Here is a 20,002-nt window from a genome sequence, read left to right as displayed (position 1 = left end):
AATCTGTAGTTGTAGTTGAAGATCAGTTTAAGGCTCCATACAGAAGCCTGTGATGGAATAGTGGTTGACGGAATTGGGGTGGGGGTGGTGGGATGTTCGTGGGGTTGCTGGTGTTTTTGTTCGTGGGGTTGCTGGTGGGGTGGGGGTGGTGGGATGTTCGTGGGGTTGCTGGTGGGGTGGGGGTGATATTCCAAAACTACAGCTTATTTCTTGCTGGTGCATGTTTAGATTTCAGTTAATGATTGTCATCTGTGCAATGTTTACTGTAAATAATTTTATTTCTATGTCTTATTTTTAAATAATTATTTAATTTTACTTACGCCATTGTTCTTTTGTATGTATTACATGGTGTTCAAGACCTACTAGTACTCAATTGTAATGTAAATTGTGTTTAGCGAAGAGAGTTTTATAATGCAGTTAGTGGCAACATTTTGGAGTAATCATGCATATGAGAAAGGGGGTGTGTAGTGCAATTGATTAGATGTGCGGAATAAGACTTCTATCAAGCAAATATTTCTGAAATTCAATTTTGGTTGTACATATACTCTCTGCGCAACAATAGCTTATTCCCTTCCCTTCATCTTTACAAATATTTATAAATTTTACTATTTAAATTGAAACTAGAGGGTTCCATTGGCCAATTAAATAAAATTGAAACATTTTTAAATGACGTTGGGCTCTGTGCTCGTTGATAGGCTTGACGTATTTAACTGCCATTGAAATTTATAAAGATGAAAGAAATGGGTTTGTTGTGCTGAGTGTATTTCTTTATAAATATTTTGTAATGACATAAGTAGCCTCAAAGAGGCATACAGTAGTTTAGATTTCATTATGAAGAACAACTGTGCTTGGAATGGTGTTGAGGATAAATATACAATCAGTGCCTGGTTTTAGACACTGTCCCAGTGAGTATCTGCAATGTTCCAATAAAAATACAAAAATCACTAGATTTGTCTCCAAGTAATTATTTTCTAGTTATAATTCTGTTATTTAGAGTGTTTTTGTGACTTTTTATGCTAAAAGTTTGATTTGCACACTTGTATATATATTTTTTTTCAATAATTTTGGGCCAAATAAAAATAAAGACACGTTTGCTCAAAATAGGACTCCATTTGAGACATTTTGGTTTAAAAAATAGACCCCATTTGGTGGCGACACATATGTAAACAGATTTCCAAAAGATGTAAACCAGCAAAAAATCTCTCCAGTATGTGTTGCAATAACATGTTCTGCAGTTCAAAATTTGAACTTGAACAAAGTTACTAACATATTTATCTGTAGAGAGCGATGTTGTTCAAGCCTTCATTTGTCAAGGACAAATTTTAATAGGTAAAGTAGTCACATTGTATCAGAAAATTTGAAAGTCAAAGCATAGTTAATTCTGATCTATTTTCTTGAGCATTCGTGTATGGAACTAAATGTTAATATCTTGTTCATTTCAGACTAAAAAATTCCCAAAAGAAGTAAATTAATGTCATTGTCACTATTTTACGTACTCTGGACCCCCCCCCCAACCCATAACTCTAATACTAACGCTGCCCCTCTCCCATTTAAATTGTATATTGAGCCCCTCTTGAGGGCAGTATAGTTATATGGACAAGCATGCACAATGGGTGATTTCCCGTACAATTGTGAGATCTCACGAGATGCATGAAAGACGCGCGTCGAACGTCTGCCGCAAAAATCGAACGATTTGATTTTGAACTCAAATTTCCTTATTTCGTAGCTCACACCGACCGGCCGATCTTCGACAGAGGAATATTGCTTCCGAATACCCTTACTTAATCGAAATTGCCTATCATCAAATGTGGACAGCACATTATTAAGCATGGAAATGTCCCCAAAATACTTTCGCGTTTGTCGAATCCCACGCGATGTTTGACGCCACTACGACGCTATGACCTTTGTTTGTCCTGTTTTTACGTTCGATTTCACGCATAACGCGTGATTCTCGCAGTGTACGGAAAATGGTCTATTACAAGGATGGGGAAAGAATGTTGGGGTTTAGGGGGAGTAGAGTGAAACCTCGGTTTCAGTTTGAATTATGAAATCTACAAAATCTTTGTGTATAATGGTACTAGCCAAAGTGTTGCCACTTCAGGATCACATTTTGTCAATTGGAATGTTATTTGAACCCTTGTGCCACAGAGCTAACAATGTCACAGAAAAAAAATGGTTGCGAGTGCATTGTAAAAGTAACTGTGAAGTACTAAATTATTATGAGCACAGCCAAGAACATGAGAATATGGAAGAAATCTAAATTATAACAAAGTCGTGCGTGACGCCATCTTGAAATCATCGTCCAACTTTATAACCAATCAGCGATGGCCTTACAGTTGGACAGCATATTTTGTTTCACTTTTTTAGTTCGAGGTCCTAATTAGGCGTCTTGCTGGCAAACCAATGGAGGGCGCTGTTCATGACACTATGAGATCGGCGAGGGCCGAATTCAAGCTCGCACTGCGCAACTGCAAATCTGCACATTCTCGTATGACTGCAGACAAACTAGCCACTCACCTTTTAAATAAAGACGAACGCTCGTTCTGGAAAGAAGTCATGAAATCATACGCCACTTTCATTCCATCTTTTGTTGGGAATGTTTTGAATCGTCTCTGAACTCGTCACGAATGACACGTATAAGACTAAAGTGCTAAATCATATCACTGAAATTCACGAAAATGCTCATGTGTCCTCAGTGGAAATTGATGGGATTATTAAAAAATTGTCGCTCGAAAAATCTAGTGGTTTGGATGGTGCGGAACACTTGAAGTAAGTGCGGCTCCCAGTGTTAGTACACAGTCCCTCATTGTGGAGGGACTGTGGTTACTCCGCATTTGTCAATGTGTATGTCGCCATTCTTTGTGCACGGCACACTCCCTCGGTCTATGATGAAAGTTGTTATAGTGCCGCTCTTGAAAAATAAAACTGGAGATATTACCAGCACAGACAATTATCGTGCTATTGCAATAACATCTGTGTTGTCAACAATTTTTGAACATATATTACTCAAGAGGTGTGACAAGTTTTTTTTTGAAACTACAGACAACCAGTTTGGTTTTAAAAAGAAACATTCCACAGACCTCTGTATTCTGCTCTTAAAAGAAACCATTCGCCAGTATAATAGCCTTGGTAGCAGTGTATTTGTGTGTTTTCTTGACGCGTCCAAGGCTTTCGACAGAGTAAACCATGGAACGTTATTTAACAAGTGTATTGAACGTTATGTTCCAGCGTATATCATTCGTGTTCTTGTAAATTGGTATTGCAACCAGTTGTACTGTGTTAGATGGGAAAGTACCATCTCACAATTTGTTAATGTTTCCAATGGAGTTCGACAGGGAGGAGTAATGTCTCCAGCGCTGTTTAGTATTTGTATGGATAATCTCAGTGTAACACTCAATAGCATGCCGTGTGGCTGTCTTATTGGCCATAGAGTTATAAACAATTTGAGCTACGCAGGTGATATGTGTGTAATTGCGCCCTCTATTAAAGGTTTGCGCAAAATGTTACATATTTGTGAGTTATACGCTGAAGACCATGACATTACCTACAACTCAACCAAGTCTAAATCTATGCATTTCTATGATCGTAATTGCATGGGCATTTGCCCACCATTGTGTTTATATAATAATAATGTTGACTTTGTTGACCAGTTTAATTATCTAGGACATAAAATAACTCGTGACCTGAAAGACGATGCGGACATTGATTGTCAGAAACGTTTATTCTGTGTGCGGGCAAACATTATGCTACGTAAATTTAAGAACTGTAGCCACGAAATAAAAATTTTGCTATTTTAAACATTCTGTTCTAGCTTGTATTGCTGCCAGTTATGGTGTATGTATAGAAAATCAACTGTTAATGCCAATCGGGTCAGTTATAATAACGCTGTTCGTAAACTGTTGGGGTACGCCCGTGACTGTAGCGCAAGCACTATGTTCGTTGAAAACCGTACAAATACATTTACCGGTTTATATAGAAAGCTAATTTATGCTTTGTGGATCGACTATAAACATCAAACAATACGCTCGTGTGTGCCTTGCTCAATAGCGATGTGAGATGGAAATCTACTTTAGTGCAGCATTGGACAAAGGTAGTCTACTCAGTTTACTATAGTTTTCAAATCTGTATGGTTTGTTATTTTATTTTATTACATATTTGTTTGTATCTTTTTCTTTATACATGGACTATGTCTGAAATAAAACCATAATAATAATAATAATAATAATAATAATAATAATAATTGAAGGAGATTTTCGCAATATTGAAGAATGTGGTCGAAATTCGAATCGCTTATTCTGAAAGTTTGTGAACACCGGTATCAAATAACAAAGTTACGAGACGGAAGAACTGTTTTTAAATCCGTGACCAATTGTGGCCATCGCATAATGATATAGAATAATCGATGTTACATATCACACTTTTCACCCCCTTGAGTGTTCTGGGTTTTATCAATGTATACGCGAATATGCTCCCTTTGTCTCTTTTACCATATAACGAATAATGTGTGTTTGTGGTGGGGTACGTAATAAACACTAGAACAGTATCAGTTTATTAGATTAATACTGTAACAGTATATCCACTTATATTACTACTAATATTAATATATTTATTGCATCTTTAGAAATAACAATCTATCGTTTAATGACAATATGTATATAATTTAAAATGAATGTAATTGTAAAAGAAAAGTCAGTATTACAAATCAAGAGAATGCTCATTTCTCAAAATGAAAGAATTAACGTGTATTTTTTTGTCACTACTTTTTATTAAATAAATGAATTTCTGTAAATTAGTGATGATTTTTTCTATTTGCTAAAACAGGTAAGCCAATGAACATCAAATCATGAGCAAACTAGATTCGGTTCGTGTTTTTTTGTCACTACGCTACTGTAACCTGGCCTTGGCTCCCGAAGGACACTCGGCGATTTGGGCCGCTTGGTCGTCCCTGTATATAATATTAGCAATTACCGTCAAGGGCAGTATATTAGTACCAGAGCGTGCAAATCGAGTCTACGGGCACACAAACTCAATTCAGAAAACGAAGTTACCATCACATTTGTCTGTAGAGGGCGATGCTGTATCAGCTTCCATTTTGTGTTCGTAGTTGTTTGATAAGGGTTGCTTGATTTCTCTCTGCATTGGTATACATATCTCAGATTTGGAGTCGTAAGTATACTACCAACAGTGGGTGGTCATATTGTATATGTAGATTTAAATCAGTTCTGATTCTTTTTCGAATCTCGACCTGTCGTGTTGACCGACGCAGTGACACTCGTCACGGCTTGTCGAGTTTGAAAATACTTGCCAGTCGATGTAGATTTGTACAGCCCCTGGACCAGGGGGGGGGGGGGGGGATTGGCACGATAGGGCGCCATCCGATCTGAATGGAACGTTTCGACGTCAGTCGCCCCGAACTCCGCACAGTTCGATACGCGTTACTTATCATCACTGCACAAAGCAGATTTGCATAGAACTCATTTGCATATCGAATATGTTCGAACTACAAGACCTTGGCGGTTAACAAAGTTATGCGAAAGTCACTTGGTTACTTTAATCACTTTAATAAGACGTTTTACGCCCTGAATCCGAATGAAATGTTTAGTAATTAGAATAAAATATACAAGACTTGCTTTAGAAAAGTGCAATCATTTCCTAAATGCCAAAACATTATAATGTACAATAAATAAATAACTTTACAAGCTTACTAGAACCTTTGTGTTCTATGACTGTTAGACGCCGAAAATCGAACCCGTTCAAGCCAGAAATAGTATTGAAATATTCACCAGAATACAAGATGAACGGAAATGTTAGGAAACCCCTTTCAGTGAAATTAGTCTTTAATGTTTATTTCCCAACTATATTCGTTAACAGAATGTTTCTTTCCTCCAAGTGTTAGTGTATCACGTGCGCTGTTCACTACGATAACATTACCTTGCAAAACATAGTTCGCTATAAAATGGTTCTAAAATAGTACTAGAGTGAAATATAAACGTGCCTCTGCATTCTTCATGAATTTCGTAACTTGCTAAGATAATGGTAATGAAAAAACCTGTGCTTACCACAGGGAGCCCAGGAACTATAATCAACTGTAATACGCAGTATCTATTAGCGGGGGGGGGGGGGGGGGTATCGGCTGGTATCTAGTGTAAGAAATAGACAAGGGATGAAGGCTCCAGCCAGCTCACATTTTTTAAACTCGAAAAAACAGACGAAAAGAATGAAAAATAAAATCTAAAAAAAATACCAGGTTGAAGAATATTAGTTGCTCCTTCAAATTTCGCCAAAGCCTTACCTATATTTTACCGATATCTGCAGAATAAATCAAGAAAACTGCACAAATTGACTCCATTTAGGAATTCCTAATGGTTAGTCCGAACGCACGACACCGTTGGAGGCGTGGCCTGTTCAGCATTTGTCAACAACCAATCACAAGACTGGTTACGAACCAGTTGAACCGAGTCGTGACCTCGATGTGGTTCGTAACTAGTCTTATTATACATTATTTTTCCGATTATTTTTTCAGCTCGTAACGATAGTATCAGTCAATTTAGAACTAACATGTACATGTATGCTGTCGGAAAGCATTTTGGCACAATTTTACTGAAAAGACGAGTTTTTTATGGCTCATGAATATTAATTTATGCAAATGAGATGATTATTTCAACCAATTGTGTCATGCAACTCCCCCCCTGCCCTGGACACAAATACTGACCTATATACTATCATAAAAGTGTTAGATCCATCTGTTGTCGCATATTTTAATGTCGTTTGTTTCAAATTACGTCACTATTAAATATTAAGGCGGGAGAGTCAACTGCGCACGCTTCAGATGACCATAGCATGTCATTGTTTACAAACAAGCATCTACCCATGAGCCTTTGGGTTTTAGCGTGCGTTTTATTGGCTGGTTCCCGGCGTCCCTTGCGAATGGCAAGTAGGACATAGGTAACTAGTAATCGTCATACATTGACGCAATCATCTTCTTATAGGTCTTTGTGCTTTATGCAATAGTACCTCTGCCACAGGCAGCCTTCAATTTTGTGGTCAATCACCACACAAGGCATGACCATTTTTCTGTAGTTGTCACATCTGAAAACGTACTGTGGGAAAAAAAGAATGTGACATCCGAACTATTTATTAATATCAGGCATCAGTAAATACAAACTTTTTTATCACGCACTATGTTTTGTAAGGTAATGTTATTGTAGTGAAATGGCACACATGATACGCTAAAACTGGGAAGAAAAAACTTTAATGTATATAGTTGGGAAAGAAACATTAAAAACTAATTTCACTGAAATTCATTTCCTAACATTTCTGTTCATCTTGTATTCTGGTGAATATTTCAATACTATTTCTGGCTTGAACATTAAATTTTCCGCGTCTAACAGCCATAGAACACAAAGGTTCTAGTAAGTTTATAAAGTTAGTCATTTATGGTATAATCTAATGTTTTGATAACTTTGAAAGGACAGCAGTTTCCTAGCGTGAATCATGCATGTTTTAATGGAATTAACCAACTGTTTCTTTCAGATTTAGGGCGTAAAACATTTATTAAACTGATTAAAGTAACCAGATGACTTGAACATAACTTTGTTACCCGACAGGGACTTGTAATTTGAACATATCAGAATACGCAAATGAGTGGTATTTAAAGCTGCTTTGTGCAGTGATAATAAGTAATGCGTAACAAACTGTTCAGTTCGACATTGACGCTGCAGGTCAGCGTTCTTTCAACACTAATCTGACGCGTATTGCACAAAGAGTGCCGGGAGTTTTTCGAAACTTTGATCGTTCTGAAGTCATTGGTTGGTCAGCACGAATACTGATATAATAAATCATTACAATTATTTCTTTACTAAATAATGATAAATGAAACTTAAAGACAATTTAGAAATGAGCTGGGCTAAAAGTTGTGCACTCAGCAGTCAGTTTACACCGATAGTTCCTTGTGTCGAGTGCATTCTACGTGTGATTTTTTTTTTGCGTTCGGAGACGTTCTATTCAAGCTAGTTGAAACCCGAAATTATGCGGGATATTGCGAACTTCAACACAAATTTAAATGGATTTATTATGTGTTAGTTTTTGCTGTTACAAAGATTACATCATGTATAGCATTAATATTTCACATACTGAACAATATTTCACTGAAATATGTGATTGTAGTAATCCACAGACATGATTAGTTTCATGTTGATAAACATGCATATTGATTATCTATTATTAGCCTATTTCTGATATCTAATAAAATTTAAATCGTCACAGAGGTGCTCTAGAATTAATTAAACTAAAAACATTGGATGAAAAATCAAATTTATTTTCTGTATGCATCATAAATTTTGATAATGTGAATCACATTGATTCATGTTGTGCACCTCAAATAGCAGACATATACTAGTTGCCAAGCTTCTCGTTTGAAAAGCAAATCTTGAATTTTGAATTAATTTTAACGTCTCTCCAATACTCTTTCTAAGCTTTCTTTGATTTTGGCTTGTAATAAAACAGATTTGCCATGACATTTTCCAAACCTGATATATGCAATGCATTGTGGTAATACCATCTATTGTTTATAATGCAAAAATATTATTACCCTTGAAATTCAATAAATTATATGTCAATTATTTTGATATGTGTTGAGAATATAATATTAAATTTTTATCAATATTAATTTATGACTTTTTCATGTCACTAAGCAAATATTTGAGATATCAGTAAATAATATCACCATAGAAACCAGTATAAAAATGCCAATTTTAACCCTTTTTTTCATGACATTTCAGACTTTTGCCTTTCAAAAAATTGTCTGATGACATTAAAATGAAAACACAGGGAGATAAATCCTCAATTTGACTCATACCTCCTTAAAATAAAATCAGTGGCTCAATCATTGTTCAAATTCAATGCAACATCTCAGATAATTCAGTTAAATTCTGAAAATTTTTTAAATCAATAATTTAGTTAATCAAATTTCCATATTCATTCAATAAGTTCAAACAAAAGTTATGGAATAGTTATGTCCAGACGTCATACAAGGTATGAATGAATGTTTGACCTCACAAGTAAACTTTTATAGAAAGGTGAAACCATTCTACCAGGTGTTAGTTTCATTCTTCTTGCTTTTTTACAAATGTATATTTTTTTTTTCACAATTGCAGAATTCTCAAAATACTAGCTACTTTGAAAAGTGCAAGAATTATTAGGAAGTGGACATCTGGCATTTCTGAGTCATGTATTGAAAATGATGAATATTTTGATTTGATGTGAAAATTGTAAAAGGTGAAAATTCAGGAATATGGAAATACATCGTTGTGACAAATGTGAGAAAAGCTATAGCCACATAACGTCTCTCAGACGACATATACGATCCCATACCAATGCGAAGCCTTATCATTGTGAGCAATGTAAAAAGAGTTTCACCCAGTTAAGTTCTCTCAAATATCATATACGATCACATACCAATGATAAACCTTATCAGTGTGGCCTGTGTGAGAAAAATTTTACCCATTCAAGTGGTCTCAAACGACATATACGAACACATAACAAAGAGAAGCCTTATCATTGTGAGCAGTGTGAGAAGAGTTTTACTCGGCCAACGTATCTCGAACATCATAAACGAACACATACGAATGAGAAGCCTTATCATTGTGAGCAATGTGAGAGGAGTTTCAGCCTGTTAACAACTTTTAAATATCATCTGCAAACACATACCAATGAAAAGTCTTATCACTGTCAGCAATGTGAGAAGAGCTTTAGCCATTTATTTATTCTCAAACGACATATACAAACGCATACTAATGAGAAACCGTATCATTGTGAGCATTGTGAGAAGAGTTTTGCACAGTCAAGTAATCTCAAACAGCATATGAGAACACATACCAAAGAGAAGCCATATCATTGTATGCTCTGTTGGAAGAGTTTTGCCTCGTCAAGTCATCTCAAATATCATATACGAACACATACCAAGGAGAAGCCTTATCACTGTGAACAATGTGGGAAGAGTTTTTCCCACTTATACTCACATAAACGGCATATTCAAACACATATCAAGGAAAATAATAATTATAAGAAACATACGACTAGATTTACCTTGCCGAGTCATCTCAATCATATGCAAACACATACTACTGATAATAATCCATATGAAGAGGAAATCGCCAGTATATTAAGTTTGTATGGTCGTACAAAAAAGAGAAGACAACTCGTTGAACAAGAAAGTAAACTTGAAAATTTTACTTACATAGATGCAAATAATAAAAGTGTTACCGTGATGCCTAATTCAGAAATTCATTTTTACTGTCATCAGTGCGAGTGTTTATATAGTCAATTATCTAGGCAAAGACACTCATTAATTATTCATAGAAGTGAGAATTATACTTATAGATGGGAAACAATGAATGAAAACAAACAGTTAACTGTTACACTTAAAGAAGACGAGTGCCCAAGTGACGAAGAACAGAAACAATTGTTAATTCATGCAGCATTTATTGTTGAGCAGGGAACACCTGACGAAATGGAAGATTTCAGATTATACAGTCACATGGTTGATAAGCTCTGATGTTTAAATTTTTTGCTTTATTACTTCTGGGCAATGTAATGAAATACGTTCATACTTTGTGTTAATGAAAGAAGTTCCAACAACTTATCTCTGTTACTGATTCTGATTCAGATTCTACACATGCATTCTTTTCTGGATGTTAAAATTCATCAATTTCCATCGTTTTGGCGATTTCGAACATCACTGGTTGTCCATTAGGTTGTCTTTTGTCCTTGTCCTTCTTTTAACTCTGATGTTGACGGAGTGAAACTATCCATATTTGGTAAAAGAAAAATGTTCACTTAAAACTGTGTTTGATGTTTTTTTTGGAAAAACCACAGGCTTAATTGTTTTGATATTTCATAACATCAATTTCCTAGTGAATATTTTACTATTCTAAAAATGGATTTGATATTCCTTTCTCATTTAATATGCGTCTTCAACACCAAGCTATATCACAGTCCCTCCACGGGACTGTGGCTACATGTCTATCAGCTGACAGACTTCTGGTTTATTTTTTGTACATTCTTCCCTTTGCTAGTAAATGTATTTTTAACAAAGACATTTGTGAAATGTGCACCAGTACTTAGGATGAACAAATGATGTATGCAGTTTTAACCTAGGGTTTCAATCCACAGTTTACATTAAGTAAAATTCATATATGTTACACACGTAGGACTCATTTTATTACACTGTTCAGGGGACTCCCAACAACCATCGCAAAGTACCATTTTCTGCGAGTTTTTGGTCTTTGTTTTCACCACGAGGGTTGCCAGGCGGTAGAAAATGCCCGGATGTCCGCCCCCGAGGATAGACTGGTAAATACACCTGAGTATGCATGATATTGGACATGGGATATATTGCTCACCATGATTAAAATGTCTAGGGTTGGAGAGAAGTGAATTAAATTTATACTTTTGTTTACAGAGAATTGCCATCTGATTGGCAAGTATGATTTTAGAGGGTAGTGTTTATGTTAAATCTCCAAGAATGTAACACTTTATAAGTTTTTTTCTGAGAGTTGAATAAAAAGTCAGAGTTTGCATTGGGTGAGCAGAGGCTTCTGCCACATTCTGCTAGTAGGCAACATTGGGCTGAAACCACTGAGTTTTGTGTAGTTATTGAAATGAACGAGCTTTATCCCTGTGAAATGTCTATGTTTTAATGAAATGTAGAATCTATTCCAGAGTATCTAAGTAACATCATTTACTTGAAGGTATCCTCCCATCCTTAAAGCGGAACAAGGGTATTATTAGAACAATATGCCAGCCAAAATTAGTATGCTAATCTGACACAAGCCAGTAGCATCATGATGGGGTTCTCCCGAAGAACGTGCCAGTTGCTGATGTTTGTGACTAATACTAACGCATCTTGATTGGACTGTGAATATTTGTATTATGTAGTTTCCAGTCGAAACTAACCATTACACATGAAAAACATGTTCAACTACAATGCATGGATATAATTTGTACTTAGTGAGCTTTCTTTGATATTAGTTGGCTGGTTTCAAGATTGTAGGAAATTGTCAATGAGATGTCAACATTTCCTATACTCGAACTATGTGTGTGCATCTAGGTAACACTTCATGATAATAGGTTGATAGCTGTTTATCGTATAAAAATCACCAATCAAGTTTTCCCTGCCTACAGCAGCTCATCAAGTATTTGATGTTTATTCTGACTCTACAAGCTATTCGCTAAATGTTGCACAGTTTTAAGAGTATCAGGCTTTTCATTCAATATGACAATATATGAGATTGTTCACTGTCTATTGGCTCCGTTATTGATATAGAAGTAGTTTAAAACCAGGAAGCAGACAGCTACAATTATGTACATTTTGGTACATACAAAATCTATCGACTGAGAAAGTTTGTATTATATTTTATCTCGCAAAGTTCAAACATTGAAAGAAACTGACTGAAGTATCAGGTGGATTGTACTGGCGGTTACAAAGTCATATATTGGTTCACTTTCTTGCGAAGGTTATGAACCTCCTGTTCTAGTTGTCTGGTGGGTTTGTGAGGTTTATGCATCACTTTCTTTAGGCATTATATTACTTTCTTTAAGCCCTACAATATGTTGATGTGATTGGTATGTATTTTATCTGGTTACAAATTTAATCAGCACTAAAACTACTGGTAGGATGTCTTAAAACTACTGGTAGGATGTCTTAAAACTACTGGTAGGATGTCTTAAAACTACTGGTAGGATGTCTTAAAACTACTGGTAGGATGTCTTAAAACTACTGGTAGGATGTCTTAAAACTACTGGTAGGATGTCTTAAAACTATTGGTAGGATGTCTTAAAACTACTGGTAGGATGTCTTAAAACTACTGGTAGGATGTCTTAAAACTACTGGTAGGATGTCTTAAAACTACTGGTAGGATGTCTTAAAACTACTGGTAGGATGTCTTAAAACTACTGGTAGGATGTCTTAAAACTACTGGTAGGATGTCTTAAAACTACTGGTAGGATGTCTTAAAACTACTGGTAGGATGTCTTAAAACTACTGGTAGGATGTCTTAAAACTACTGGTAGGATGTCTTAAAACTACTGGTAGGATGTCTTAAAACTACTGGTAGGATGTCTTAAAACTACTGGTAGGATGTGTCTTACTAACCTCTATTTTCAGTCAGTTCGTAAATGGCATACTTTGAACCTTCGTCAATATTATGCGTTATAAAAATTCCATCACAAAGAAGCCTCTCGCTAATCATCATGATCGACTTACATGAAGTGGAAGAGTAATGGCGTCCTTGGCCGACAGTGATATTTTGTTTAAAAAATGCATAATAAAACTGGTTTTGACTGTTTATAACCATGAAAATTCTTGTCACTGTGAGCAATGTGAGAAGAGTTGTAACCAGCTTCATAGTCTCAAGGACACAACTTTAACGACATCACGATTACTGGTATCTTTCAAATTAACAAGGGCGATGATCACCTACACAAGTTGATGGTATCTAAATGGATAGACAAATTGAAATCGCTGTCACTATCTATTCATTTACCAATCTGATTTTCATTTGATATTGGTATATTTTCTTATCTCGACCTGATTATTGTTTCTATACTTGTATATATATTTTGTTTTGGGGAGTGGTTGTGATTGTATTTTCCCCACTGCCATTTTATATTAATTAGAACTAATATACTACACTTTGTTTTTATCTTTTTCTGGTTTGCATTTGCATCATTAACTTGTTATTTATCGTGACTTTATTGTGTTTTGTTTACAGTTCCTGAGAAAGCCTTAGTTTTAAGACAGCCAGCTGTATTAGTGTGAACTTAATTTGTCATTGCTTTCTTATCTCATTTACTCCGGGAATGCCACCGGGAATTTACCTGTGAGACCAAACACTAATATTATATATGGGATATGGAGTCTCTGCTCAGTGCTATGCTATATGGGATTTACAATCTGTGCTCACAGTACTATATATATAGGATGTGGAGTCTGTGCTGTATTGATAAATACAATGATCTGAGGAGTGATGACAAAGTGATTCACACACACGACAAATTTTGATAAAATAATTTAATTTCAAGTTATTGAAAGTTTTGATACTAAAATACTACAGAGCATTGAGTTCGCTGGTATTACTATGTAGTGTAACATATAGTAGAATCTTGACATACAATAATACCTGGTAAGCCATTACCGTGCAATGTGAACTTCCACAGGACCATAGTTTCTATATATGAAGGACAAATGGTTACACAATGAATATAAAAAAAAAAACACTATAGTATTACAAAAATAAAATACATTGTAGACTAAGAAATACCACAGTTAAAGAATATTCCACATCAAAATTCAACCTATTATGTTAAAATATTAAGGAATAATTCATGAAAAATTATACAATTACCATCTAGATTTAATGTCTTTGACATTCAAAAGTTTGAGATGGCAGAGAAACAATTGAAAACACACATATATACAGCTGTGATAATTCCATTACATTTTCAGAAGTCACATTAGATGGAGCAATATTGTGGAGAGTCGGGGATAACATGTCTTTCATCATGTCCCAAACACTTGTAAGACACAAGACTATCAGTGAGATCAGCCGACATCAGTTGTACTTCGCTTGATCTGTGGGAGTCAAACACTCCCTGTGCCATCATTCATTAAAAACACATTCTGATTCATATGTCATTGTTGTGCAAATTTCATGATCATGAATTAATTTACTGTTATAAATAGATTGTTGCAACAACATAGTGAAAATTGCTTCTGCTAAAACTGGGATATGTAGGTTTTACTTGCTTGTCATTCTTACAGCAGGTTACAACTATGTAAAACACATTGATTTTATCTAGACTTGATGGTGCTGTTTATTTGACAGGCATTTTGTATTTCACATAAGTGTTCAGCACAGTGAGTTGTAAATATTATAGCATCTGCATTGTCAATAGTATGAGTAATATCAAAAAATTAATTTTTTGCCGCTGAAATTTGACAAAACATGTGTATCCATGGTAACTTGTAAGTCAGTTGTACCTGGTAGGAAAATGGACTGATCAGAATCATGTAAATCATTCATTAACGGATCATTTAGTAAACATGAGCGGACATTGTTAGTTTGGTGTTCTGTACAAAAACAGTGCATTACAGATATGGTCATAGACAGAAATCCACTGAAAACAACGTAGTTCAGAACAGACCATGTTCAGAATGTCATGCAACTGCGATGTAACAGGTCCAGCCAGGGGATTTGTTTTGCAAACTGCACAATGATTATTATTTAAAATAATGTGTTGAAATCACACGTATAACAAAATAACTTTGTATTTTCTCGATCGTGAATCATTTGGAGAAAAGAAATAGATACCCACACCTTGTATGATAAAGAAATGATCTAAATCGTGAGCGTTCAACAGAACGACACCATCATGTCATGCAAAGTTGCGAGCATCTAACTAACTGATACAGTCAAATTGAAGTTTGTTATTGCCTTTCACTCCTTCGATAAATCACGCCCTCTAGTGACATAATGTATGCAATGTCTTTCAAATAGACAACTGTGATTGGCTGCAGTAATTTTCCATTTGTTATGTAGCAAATCCCTCAAGTAATGTATCTACTATTTATGGATGACCACATGAAAGCAACGCTCTGAATGGCGTCTGTTTATCCTTATTTATGTCACAGAAACGCTATTAATATAGAAAAGACGTATTGTAGGTTCATATTGAGTTCAAAAAGACAATCACATGGCATAATTGATTATTCGCTATTAGGGAAGGTGGGGGTTAAGTTTTTGGGGGAGTGGGCGTTGTTCGTTTCCTTGCCTTGGCTTTTGGCAACTGACCCTGTTGGAGAGTTGGTTGAGCAAGTGTCACTTGTTGCAGCTGAGTTGGTTGTTGCCGTATTTGTAGATGCTGGTGCAACTGCAACTGTTGCTGATATGCCATGGCAGCCAACTGTTGTTGTTGTGGTGTTACTGCCTGTAAGTGCAGTCGTCCTGGTTGTAGCCCCTGGAAAACAGTTACACCATTAAAGTTTTATTAACCTCATGTTAAAAACAAAAATTGGGCAGCATTCAACATGTCAATATGTTTGTTTTGACTATTTAACAACTAGTGAGCACTCTATGGGTATGGGCAAACACAGTCATAATACTTGATATGTCTTCTTAATGATTGAACAAGAAGGTTAAGTTACAAGTGATTTAAGATTTACCTGTGCTGTTCTATTAACAGTGGATGTAAGCTGCGATAATGCTGTAACGCCTGTAGTAGTTGCAACTGGTGCTGCAACACTCTGTGGTGACAAAGCTGGGGATAGTTTGATCTTCATTGTTGGATGCTGTTGTTGTTGCTGCTGTTGTTGTTGTTGTTGTTGCTGCTGTGGTTGTGATTGTTGTTGTTGTTGCTGTTGAACAGTAACTTGACTTTGTTGTGGTGATGGTTGACTCTGGTGCAGTAAATCACCTTGATGAGTCACTTCGACAGTTTGATGTTGTTGTTGTAAGTGTGCTTGTTTCAACTGTTGTACTTTCTGCTGCTGCTGCTGTAGTGTTCCTGCTGACTGCTGTGCTTGCTGTGTAAATTGCATCTGCTGTTGTTGTAATGCAGCATTTATAGCATTTCTTTGTTGTAGAGTTGGACTATAAATTATGGGTTGTTGCTGTTGTCCTTGTACCTAGAAATAAACACATAAACAAAGATATACAACACTTACCAACATGAGATATCATAAATGTGATGTAAAGTCAGACGTGGATGAGATATGCAATATTACACAGACAGACTTGGATGGGTCATGTGATATTACACAGACAGACTTGGATGGGACATGTGATATTATACAGACAGACAGACTTGGATGGGACATGTGATATTACAGACAGACAGACTTGGATTGGTCATGTGATCTTACAGACAGACTTGGATTGGTCATGTGATATTACAGACAGACTTGGATGGGACATGTGATATTACAGACAGACTTGGATGGGACATGTGATCTTACAGACAGACAGACTTGGATGGGACATGTGATCTTACAGACAGACAGACTTGGATTGGTCATGTGATCTTACAGACAGACTTGGATTGGTCATGTGATATTACAGACAGACTTGGATGGGACATGTGATATTACAGACAGACTTGGATGGGACATGTGATATTACAGACAGACAGACTTGGATTGGTCATGTGATATTACAGACAGACTTGGATGGGACATGTGACCTTACAGACAGACAGACTTGGATGGGACATGTGATATTACAAACAGACAGACAGACTTGGATGGGACATGTGATATTACAGACAGACAGACTTGGATGGGACATGTGATATTACAGACAGACAGACTTGGATGGGACATGCAATATTACAGACAGACAGACAGACAGACAGACAGACAGACAGACAGACAGACTTGGATGGAACATGTGATCTTACAGACAGACAGACTTGGATGGGACATGTGATCTTACAGACAGACAGACTTGGATTGGTCATGTGATCTTACAGACAGACAGACTTGGATGGGACATGTGATCTTACAGACAGACAGACTTGGATGGGACATGTGATATTACAGACAGACAGACTTGGATGGGACATGCGATATTACAGACAGACAGACTTGGATTGGTCATGTGATATAACAGACAGACTTGGATGGGACATGTGATATAACAGACAGACTTGGATTGGTCATGTGATATTACAGACAGATTTGGATGGGACATGTGATATTATACAGACAGACAGACAGACTTGGATGGGACATGTGATATTACAGACAGACAGACTTGGATGGGACATGTGATATAACAGACAGACTTGGATGGGACATGTGATATTACAGACAGACAGACAGACTTGGATGGGACATGTGATATTACAGACAGACAGACTTGGATGGGACATGTGATATAACAGACAGACTTGGATGGGACATGTGATATTACAGACAGAATTGGATGGGACATGTGATATTACAGACAGACTTGGATGGGACATGTGATATTACAGACAGACAGACAGACTTGGATGGGACATGTGATATTACAGACAGACAGACTTGGATGGGACATGTGATATAACAGACAGACTTGGATGGGACATGTGATATTACAGACAGACTTGGATGGGACATGTGATATTACAGACAGATTTGGATGGGACATGTGATATTACAGACAGACAGACAGACAGACAGACTTGGATGGGACATGTGATATTACAGACAGACAGACTTGGATGGGACATGTGATATAACAGACAGACTTGGATGGGACATGTGATATTACAGACAGACTTGGATTGGACATGTGATATTATACAGACAGACTTGGATGGGACATGTGATATTACAGACAGACATGATCAGATACAATATATTATATGCACATAGAGGACAGATCATTTTACCTGTTGAGCTGCTTGTTTTTGTCCAATGGCTGAAGTTATTGGCGATGCAATTTGTGTCATTCCAGGTATTCTGGGCAAAAAATTACTTGGCAGTTGCTGTGAAAAATAGACGTGGTTATGAGTGAATAAACATACATTATTCAAGGGGCGAAAGTAAGTTTTGTGGGTGTCTCACTAAAGAGATCTCTGGGCCATTTGCATCAAGGGTATGTTACTAATGAGGCCACATTGCTCCAAAATAAAATGTATTTGAGCCCCCAAACACATACAGGCTAAAATGACAGTAATGTAATAGATGGTATCATTTCCAAACCCAAATTACAATGAGATCATTGTATTTATATAACAAATTAATTAACCTACAATTCCTCAACTAATAGTACATGTACTGTATTAATCTTAAGGGTCCCTGATAAAATAATAATACATGTACATGAATTATATAAAAGTTCCCCAAAAGTATAATAGTATATCTCAAATAGTATCCAAGTATCAATAGTATCAGCAAATTTGACAGGAAAAATAGTGGCCAACTTTTTGGCGGGGAACAGGTATTGGTGACTTATACAATATAATGAAATGAACATATTGGGTTTCTGCACTATCTGAATAACAAATCTTGAAGAGTTATTACTTTTTGAGGGACATGCAGAAATCATTGTTACCTGTAATAAGGAGAGTGGTGCAGATGTAGCCCCTGTTCGTATGCCTTGACTATTCTTTAAACTTGTCATAAAATGTGCTAGGTTGGCTGGACTAAGACTAGCTGTAGTTCCACCAGTTATATTAATAGGGGTACCAGTGCTGCCAACAACTGCCTGACCACCACTTATTATGTTGATTGGAGCTGTCATCACACCAGTAGGTGTACTTATCACACCAGATGCTGTGGTTGTCACACACTGAGGTAAAGTCATTATGTTTGTTGGGGTGGTTACTCCGGTCAGTGCGGTCATCCCTCCAGATTGTGTTGTGAATATTCCTGATGCAGACGGGACCATACCTGCAGCCAAACTGACTGTTATGGGAACTGTAATACCAGACGGCATGGTCATAGTGATGTTCTGTGTTAGGCTCCCCTGCTGGGATAGACTACTGGTTGGTGTTGTGGTCCTATTAGGTTCACGGTTTGGTGTAGAAACTCTTGTTGGTGTAGACGCTGAAGTTGGTGTTAGCGGTGCTGGGGTTGACACAGTAGGAGGTGTTGGAGGAGGACCCATACTACCAGACTGTCCAGTCATTCCTACAAAAAGAAACATTATTTACTATCATAAAAATATGGGGTACTAGAAGAGATTTTGTAGTGTTAAGAAGCACTCAGGTCAATATTGGATGGTGTCCTCACCTTGTTAATCATTACTCAGGTCAATATGGGATGGTGTCCTCACCTTGTTAATCATTACTCAGGTCAATATGGGATGGTGTCCTCACCTTGTTAATCATTACTCAGGTCAATGCTGGATGGTGTTCTCACCTTGTTAATCATCACTCAGGTCAATGCTGGATGGTGTTCTCACCTTGTTAATCATTACTCAGGTCAATATTGGATGGTGTTCTCACCTTGTTAATC

General features: G+C 36.6%; 2 protein-coding genes across 4 annotated transcripts in view; one reads left to right on the top strand and one right to left on the bottom strand.

Moving 5' to 3' along the window:
* Positions 1-5,090: 5,090 nt before the first annotated feature.
* LOC144363540 (uncharacterized) lies at positions 5,091-11,725 on the top strand. The gene is made up of 2 exons (XM_078014122.2): positions 5,091-5,166; positions 9,156-11,725. Exon 2 carries the CDS (start codon positions 9,293-9,295, stop codon positions 10,553-10,555), a length of 1,263 nt encoding a protein of 420 aa, XP_077870248.2. The 5' UTR covers positions 5,091-5,166; positions 9,156-9,292; the 3' UTR covers positions 10,556-11,725.
* Positions 11,726-14,056: 2,331 nt separating this feature from the next.
* Positions 14,057-20,002, bottom strand: part of LOC100379077 (uncharacterized) — a 34,734-nt gene continuing 28,788 nt past the window's right edge. For all 3 annotated transcript variants that reach the window (XM_085497756.1, XM_085497757.1, XM_085497758.1), the window contains 4 exons: positions 19,098-19,675; positions 18,433-18,528; positions 16,223-16,684; positions 14,057-16,017 (listed from right to left, as the gene is read on the bottom strand). In XM_085497756.1, coding sequence (XP_085353882.1) covers positions 15,793-16,017; positions 16,223-16,684; positions 18,433-18,528; positions 19,098-19,675 — 1,361 coding nt within the window. In that variant the 3' untranslated portion in view covers positions 14,057-15,792. The remainder of the gene's footprint in view (positions 16,018-16,222; positions 16,685-18,432; positions 18,529-19,097; positions 19,676-20,002) is intronic.

This window comes from Saccoglossus kowalevskii, chromosome 4 (genome assembly GCF_978046115.1).
Source record: "Saccoglossus kowalevskii chromosome 4, keSacKowa6.1, whole genome shotgun sequence".
Classification (NCBI taxonomy): Eukaryota; Metazoa; Hemichordata; class Enteropneusta; family Harrimaniidae; genus Saccoglossus; species Saccoglossus kowalevskii.
The sequence above is the reverse complement of the archived record's forward strand: the minus strand, read 5'-3'. Positions and strand labels throughout refer to the sequence as shown.